The 8,993-nt window shown below is 34.7% G+C and overlaps 1 protein-coding gene across 1 annotated transcript in view; it reads right to left on the bottom strand.

The window, feature by feature from the left end:
• RABGAP1L (RAB GTPase activating protein 1-like) overlaps nt 1-8,993 on the bottom strand; it is a 391,910-nt gene that overhangs the window by 147,869 nt on the left and 235,048 nt on the right. Inside the window, 2 exon segments of the mRNA XM_015566064.1 lie at nt 1,542-1,685; nt 4,538-4,663. Of these exon segments, the coding sequence (XP_015421550.1) occupies nt 1,542-1,685; nt 4,538-4,663 (270 nt within the window).

The raw sequence follows: 8,993 nt of genomic DNA, 5'->3' as shown, positions 1-8,993 counted from the left end.
CTCTTATTAATTTTAATGAGCATTAAGATCTTTCAAACACTGTGATTATGAATCACAGTTGACAAGTGATAAGAAGTCTTATAAATTTTCTTTTCCTTGCCATCAACGTTGCTAATTTTTCTTAGCAACTGACATTGGAAATTCGAGTATCTTCAAGATGAAATTTCCTGAAGAACAATATATCTGGGTTCCAGAAGACCCGTGGACAGTCCTCCAATATCAGGTAGAGACGATTTTAGACAGTCACCATTCCAGTGATCACACTGTTTTAACTTTGAATAAGACTTTAGCTCCTAATTCTGCATTCTTCCTTTAGGTTAAATTTAGGTAGGCATTTTAGAAACTAATTTGTAAGTAAAACAAGTAGAATTAATGTATTATCAACCAGGCTCTCTAGCTGCTAAGCATTCAGAATTTGGGAACTTGTTCTGTGACCCTCGGCAAGACGTGGGTCCTTGACCCTTCTTTATCAAAATATGTTGCAAATCTTTAAAAATCTTACATGCCTACAAAATGCTCTGCACCTTCAAGCACTGTAAACCGCCAACTAGAACCTTTGAACCCAGCTATACTCACACAAAATGGTCCCTGTCATAGTAGGCTGAGATATAAAAATCATGCTTTATACAGTCAATTCATTTTATCTTTTCAAATCTTACTTTTATAGTTAAATTTCTAAGGTGATTAAAATAGACTTTTCTTTTAAAAAAGAGGAAGCTTTATGTAAGAAAAGTAATATAGTAATACAAAACTGCCTAGATTATATTAGGTTTATACTTTTGACTAATTACTCCAACTTTTAAAGTTAAGACAGCTATATTTTTATACACATTTATATTCCCAATTAAAAGATTCTTCTCTCCAGCAACTTTCTATCACTGCTAAGACTCAAACATTTTGATGGTCAGTATATGTGCTATGTATATGTAATACTGCTTATTTCTTTAAGAGAACAAAGTAAATAAATGTAGTCATCTAAGAAACTAAAAGCAATAAAATAAATAAATACTAGAGATACCTAAGAAATTATGCAAACTAATTTTTGAAATATTTTACTGTCTAAAAATATACCTAAATGATGCAGAAACTTTACTACTTCTTTATAATCTGGATGGAGTCTCAAACATCATATACAAAGAGATATCTTATGAATTGAGGATTTAATTATTATAAAATTTTCACTCTTGGTATATAATTGCATTAGTACTAAAAACACCTGATTCTAAATCATTATTTAACTCTACAGGTCCTTTATATTAGTAGCCCATTATTACACATATGGACTTATGAATTAAATTATGCAAATTTAATTACAACATTTTACTTTGTAGAAATTATATATGCTTTAATATTCTCATTTCTCACAAATAGCAAAATTTCAATTAAAATAGTCTTTACTAAAAATTCAAAGAGAACTTTTTGGTCAGTATTTATAGCTTAATGTCACAGGAAAGAAGAAAATGAAGACCACTTAAACCATTGTGAGCAGAAACAATGCTCTTTCTCTTTGGGCTTAGATATGAGAGAGGGGGTCACTCTACCTCACAGAGCAGTAAGTCAATGATGTGGAAGACCATGCAGAGCGGGAACTTGGCGGTGAAAAGAGTGAGAAACCACTGGGAAGCATACATATGGGCCTCCAGGTTCAAGTCACAAAAATGGCTGTGCAGGTCCGGTAGCTGCTCCTAAAAGTCAAAGGGGAAGATTTAGTGGGCAGAACGTGCAAGAAGCTTTATTTCCTGCCACAACTGCCATTTATGACAAGCTTCTTATGAACACTTTTCATTTTACTGAAGCAATCCATGAATTGCATAACTACAATGAAGTGATGAGAGGAGGTGGGGATTAGGGACAGACTTGTTATGAACAAGTAAAAAAGACCATCTCTTGCTCACTCAACTCGTCTTGTTTCTGGGGAAATGTTCAGATGGCCCACCTGCCTTCTGAAGAACATCGTGACTCCAGGGTCAAGTGACTACCCCCATTCAGGGGTCACCATTTCTTTCCCCTTTACCTCTTCTATCTCCCTCATCCACCTCTCCCTCTTGTTCAACTCCTGACTAGCTAGAAAAGAGATGTACTTGTCAACATCACCTGGTTTTTATGCTACCACTTCAGTATATTTTTTGAAACTTAGAAAAGGCCAAAACATAACCAATATTTTAGAAACCTATCTTTGAGATCTTAAAATAATAGCAAAGTACAGAAACTGCAAGTGTATAATGCATGAAATTGAATGTCTCCTTAAAATGTCTTTATGCTAGTTTTATCCTTTTGCCCAAGCTAAGCCAGTAAATGCATTTCAAAAGTGTGAAAGGCCAAGTTCACTGCATTAGTGCAGAATTCCCATAACTGAAAGACAAAGGCAAACATAAAAGCCCACTTTCATTTTGTTTTCATAAAAATACCACAAAAACAAAAAGCCCACTTCTGTGCAAGATGCTCTTTGAAAAACACCCAAATGTGCTCATCTAGTACTTTAACTGGGGTGTTCAATGGTCATCCAATTAACAGACAGAAGGTGCTAACAGAAAAATGTGCTTGGGTTTCTTTTTTGTTTCTCCTTGCTAATCTTCACCCGAGGATATTTTCCATGTTCTCAACCTGTGTGTCGCAGCCCCTTTGGGGGGTCGAACGACCCTTTCACAGGGGTCGCCTAAGACCATCGGAAAACACATATATAATTACATATTGTTTTTGTGATTAATCACTATGCTTTAATTATGTTCAATTTGTAACAATGATATTGGGGGTCACCACAACATGAGGAACTGTATTACAGGGTCGCGGCATTAGGAAGGTTGAGAACCACTGTTTTAGAGAGAGAAAGAGAGAAAGAGATAATCATAGATTTGAGAGAGACACACCAATTGGTTGTCTCTGGCACATGCCCCCACCATGGCCAGGGATCAAACCTACAACCCAAGTATGCCCCCTGATCAGAAATTGAACCTGTGACCCTTTGATGCATAGGCCGGAGCTCTAACCATTGAGAACACTGGCCTGGGCGTGCTTGGGTTTCTTCATAGTACCATGAACTTGCTATTCAATTATCAGGTACAATTATTTGACTCTCAAAGTGCTTAAGGATAGTGACCTTTAAAAAATATAAGCTTTTGTAATAAGGTGAAAGTGAATAATTCCAAATAAAACTTTTCTTGGAAGAATTAAATCTCTAAAAAAGAGCCTATAGCCTTTAATGCCCTTAGTTACCAGATCTTCTAAGTTCTTTCTTCCCCACAATGCCCATTTGTCATTGTGCTTACAGTTTATTTGACATCCTTCCATTCTTTTCTTTCTTGTTCACATTTGAGGTCCCCCACCCTCCTATATCCCCTTCTTCCAGGAAAGCTGTCCTTTATCTCACTGCAAACTCTCCATCTTTCACCCCCCTGTTCCCTCAGTCTCCTATTGGCTTCACTTCCCTCTCCAGACACCTGTGGGTCTCCAGACAGGCCGTGTCAATTAGTTCCTGCCAGTATCTTCTACTGACACATCCCACTAACCATCCTCCCCAACCATTTCACTTTTCCCCAATATGGAATAAATCCTTTCATGAATTTTTTTTCACATTTCTCTTGAGTTTCCAATACCTCATATAGAGAATGCATAGATCCATTATAAAGGTATGATTTCTAATCTCAGTGGAATTTCAAAGCTACTCAATTTTTTTGTCAGTACTAATCAATAATTTTGCCCTTACAATCTTTTTTTATTATGTAGTATTTGACATAAATATGTTTCTCATATATATAAATTTATACATACATATTATAAAATAGTAACAACTCTGAGATTAGGAAATTATGTGGGAAATTTTTTTAAACTTTTATTGAATTTATTGGGGTGACATTGGATAATAAAATTATATAGGTTTTAGATGTACAATTATATAATACATCATCTGTATATTGTATTGTGTATTCACTATCCAAAGTCAAGTCTCCTTCTGTCCCCATTTATCTCTCTTTTACCTCTTCTACTTCCCCCACCTCCCCATTCCTTCTTATAAACATCATACTATTGTCTGTGTCTAGGAGGCTTTTTTCCCTTAATCCCTTCACATTATGTGGAAAGATTTTTTAAAGTATGTCTCCACATTACAATATTTTAGGTGTGTTTTACTCTACTATCAATATCTTTCTGTCTTTTCAAAGTATTCTCTATATGTAGACCTAAATATGGTATGGGTACCGGTGCTAATTAATACAGAGAAAACTCTTAAATATTCTTACTCTGTAAATGTCTTTATTTCTTTACAAATACTCAACAATCTCTTCATTGACTTAACTCACTATATTCTCATTCAAAGTGTATTAAAGTTGACTATTTAAAGAGGAAGATAATTTTTAAAATGGTCAAATGGTTAAACAAATATTTTATAATATCAACACCAATGTAGATACTAGTCAGAAACCAAATCCATTTGCATAATCTATTAAATTTTCATAAATCATGATTGCTCATCAATCTTATTAGACTTTTTCTATAACACAACCAATCCCTGAGAGATAAAAGTCCCAAACTTTTAATTTACCTGCATTAGTCTCTCCAACTGATAAAATTTGCAATGAAGATCTTCAAAGTTGTTTTTGTAGAGATCTCGTAAACCATAGTCATACATGATTTTCACCAAAACACAGAATGCTTGTTCTTCTGGCATCTACAGAAAAACATAAATACAGAGCATGACTGAGTGGCATTTGGCCAGATTGTCAGAAAATTTCCTTCACATTGTTAGTCTTCTACATTAACAGCTGAAGGCCTATAGTGAATGTTCTTCAGAGCCAGCCTTCTGCATTGTTACAGGTAAAATCTGTTTTCACAGCTTGTAACTTCTTCACTTGAGATGATCTTCCCTCTTTTGTTAATTTAATCATCCTTCATTCATTCATTCATTCATTCATTCACTACATCACCTTAAAAATAGTTAATGCAGTCACGTGATTCAAAAATCAAAACAATGTAAAGGTATAAAAGGCAGAAGTCTCACTCCTCTCTATGCCCAGGACACTAACCCCTGTGTCTGACCCCATCTCTTTTGCTTAACTTCGTAACTACTCTTAATAAGGTCTCATGTATCCTGCAAGCGTTTCTCTATGCAAGTGAAATAATTATATTTCTTATTTTATTTTTTCCCTTTTCTACATAAAGGATAGCTGGCTTTTTCCCTCAGTAATATTCCCAAAGAGGGATTGCTGGATCAAGGGATAAACACATTTTTTAGTTTGGATAAATAGTGCAATACTGTTCTCCCAGAATCTTCTTGGTGTTGCTATTTTTCTTTCTATAAAAAACAGTTTTCCAGAAAGAATCTTGTGTGCTTCTACCATTAAGCTTCTAATGGCCAATAAAATCTAATATACCCTCCCAGAAGTATTTTTTTGTGAACAGAGAATAAAGTCCGAAATCAAAGAAACAATCTCTAAATTGTGGTGGGACTGAAAAGTACATATTGGTAGTTACAAAATACGCATGGGGATGTAAAGTACAGCATAGGGAATATAGTCAATAATATTGGAATAACTATGTATGGTGCCAGGTGGTCACTGGAAATAACAGGGGGAATACTTTGTAAACTATACAATTATCGAACCACTATGCTAATACAGAATAATATTTAACGTAAACTGTAATTGAAAAATATAAAAAAATTTCAATTAAATAAAAAGAAAAAAAAAAGTACAGATGCCCCATGGGGCACTTATAAGAACCTAATAGGTCTGTGACTTCCGAGTTTTAGGCTGTAGAAATGAAAAAGCTACAATGTGATTAACAAAAAGAAAAATATTGGGCTATGTTCCAACTTCCCCCATTGTGTTTACCTAAGTGACTTCCTGCGAATCTTTCTTCTTGACCTTATAAGCCCACTCATGCCTCCCCACTGGAGCTCCCTGTAACCTGGTCCCCAAAGAAGCACAGAGAAGCTCTCGTGCAATAAGTGGACATGAGGAGAGATCTGCAATTTTCAGCCCTCATTTGCTTCAATTGCCTGTGTAGGAAAAGCCTGGGTATCAGTGCCTTGTTCTCAAGAACGTTATAGTATGTGAAAGACCAATGTCCCTGGCTGGTGTTATACAATTGCAGCTCAATGAATACAGAAATGCCCGTTTGCTGAGACGGTTGACTGGATTTGGTAACCTAAAAACAGTGCTCTCATACAAAACACACACACACACACACACAACACTGCTCTCATATAAAACATACACACACACAAACAGTGCTCTCTATTTCAAATTAATTTAATTAAAAAAGGCATTTTGAACAAAGGAAGAAATCTTAGTGCAGACTATTTCTAAAGAATGCAACATTATTTTTAAAGAGTTTAAATCAAATTAGTGGATCTCAAAGGGCTTGCTTTAATGAATAGGTAATAATTTGTTACTAGCAAATCCTATATAATAAAGAGGTAATATGCAAATTAACCCTCACATCGTCACACCGTCTCAAAATCACCTCTGTCCTGGACTTCCCAGTTAGGTGAGCCAATAAACTTCCTTCTTAAATTAAGCTGCTTTGAGCTAAGGCTATGTCAAGTAGCAGACAGAGTCCTCAATAGCGTAATGGCACAAACACTCTTACTTATAGAAACACTTGGAAGCCTCTACCTTGTCACCTTAGACTCTGTGGAATCTTTATTTTCAAAAAACTAAGTAGCTCTGCTTCCCATTTAAGTCTATTAGTTAAATCTTATCCTAAACCTGTCTTTTTGAGGGGTGCATTAAAGGTTTCATAATTTTTTAAACTTTTTTTAAAATAAAACACACAGATATGTTAGTAAAAATATATTGGGTTAAAAATTATCTAAAATATGTTATATGATTTTTAGAATAAATGAAGAATATAAAAGGAAATTATCATATTTCCATTGAACAAAGACTAACACCATAATGATCATATTGCTAATTATTGCATATTTAACTTCAAAGGCTGGTGAACATAAAATGGTTACAAGCAATCCAATTCTAAATGATCAATTTCCTGTAATCTCATCAATAGATATAACAGCATCTACTATAATAAACACTTCTTTCATTGTTTAAACTATAACAAGTTACAAAGCTATTATCAAAGCCTTTAGAAATTTCCAAGCAGGAAGGTAATTATTTCCTAAAACTACTTAGACATGGAAAAACACAAAAATTCTAAACTTTTTTTTTTTTAACATACTTTCACTTTTGGTCTTTCTTTCCTCTTAGGCAGTGCATGTGAAATATAAATGACCATGGGGGAGGAAAAGACAGCATCCCCAAAGAAGCAGGTTCTGACAATGATTAATGTGGAGCTGCCAAAGAATGTCTGGCAGCAAAAAGAAGCAATAGCTTATGTAACTGATAAAAAATTAGTAGGACCCTAATAACATATCTCCTTGGAACCTGAGATAGTGTATTTGGTGAATTGTTTAAGCTAGACTGTATTCTTCTACCTATTTAAACCATGGAGGCAAAAATACGGAAGAAAAAAATTAGTTAACTTTTCTTATTCAAATTGGTTAACGGGTTGGTCAATTAATGGAATATACTGATTAACAGAAGTATTACACATTTTGTTCAATCAAAAATTACAGTATATTTTTCATTAACACTATGCGGAATATCAGTTCATCTTTCCTCAAAGGTGCTGAAGGCATTTCTGTATTTCAAGTTATTTATAAGCCATGGCAACAACTGTATAATTCTACTAATGTACAAAGTGTAAGAGCCTGGACTGAATTTCTATCCATCTGTGCCATACTTTAAAAGCAATTTTGTTGAATAAGTTTGCAATGGCTGACTTACCATATAACACTTATAATAGGAGAGGACATAATATAGAAAAAAATTCTGGGTATTTGATTTTTCTATTTGATTCACTCTTCTCTCTTTTTTTTCAGGGGGAGGTGTTTCCAAACAAATATAAACTTACAGATATCTAAACCTGTTAAATCTCGGAACAGATTTCTCAGCAAGATATTCTTCTCATTGAATTTCAACCAATATATTACAATGTGTTTCACTGGGCTACAGTTAAATGCTAAAATGCTAGACTGTGATATACTCAGTGACTACTTTGTGGAATACAAAGCATCACCATCCACAGCTTGAACATCAGCTTTCATCAGAGCCACTACAAAGGCTCCTTGTAGAAGAACAATGGCTCTGAGCCCTGGTAAATATACCATGTCATTGCTTACAGTCTCCGGCCCCTTGTTAGGGACCTGACAATTCGAGATACTAGGTGGGTTTAGTAGTAGAGAATTTGTGGCCATAAAGTACTTGACTATCACAGGGAATGCCAAGCAGGTCGGCTATGGAGATATCAAAGAAAAAGGGACGATAAGGACAAGATAAAGAAGACCAACAACAGGTGATAATGCAACAGACAAAGAAAACAAACTCAAAGTTAAAGAAGGTGAATAATCACAATAGAACTATTTATATCAGTATTATCATTCAAATCAAGTTATCAAAACTAGGACCATACTCTACTATAATTGCTCTTCATTTCCGAAATGCAAACCTACAAGGAATGCTTTCATTTTGAACTTCCTGGACTTCTCTGATGCATCTGACATTATACATTGCTTCCTCTCGGTTGAAAATCTAGAAATCCTTCAAGGATTCTTTGTCCCTATCAGCTCTTTAAATATCTGGCATCTCTGAGCTCTATCCTGTTCTTCTTACTTTATTTATTTTTCTTTGATGATGATCCACTTTCATAATCTCACTTTTGTTTTTTCACCAGCATTAGTCTCCAGTATGGATAGCTTCACGCAGCTATGTCTCAAATATTCCAAAATCAAGGAATTCAAAACAGAATTCATCATCCCCTCCTAACCCTTTTTCTTCATTCAATCTCAATGTATGCATCTGTTTCTCAGCTAAAAATAACATAATTCATCCAGTCACTAAAATTAGAAAACTAGACATGCTACCTTAGATCCTTCTTTGTCAATGCATCCATAAAACCTACCAATTTTGCCTCCTGCATGTTTCTTAAATCTGTTTCTC

Source organism: Myotis davidii, unplaced genomic scaffold, assembly GCF_000327345.1.
Source record: "Myotis davidii unplaced genomic scaffold, ASM32734v1 scaffold580, whole genome shotgun sequence".
In the NCBI taxonomy this organism is placed as follows: Eukaryota; Metazoa; Chordata; class Mammalia; order Chiroptera; family Vespertilionidae; genus Myotis; species Myotis davidii.
The sequence above is the reverse complement of the archived record's forward strand: the minus strand, read 5'-3'. Positions and strand labels throughout refer to the sequence as shown.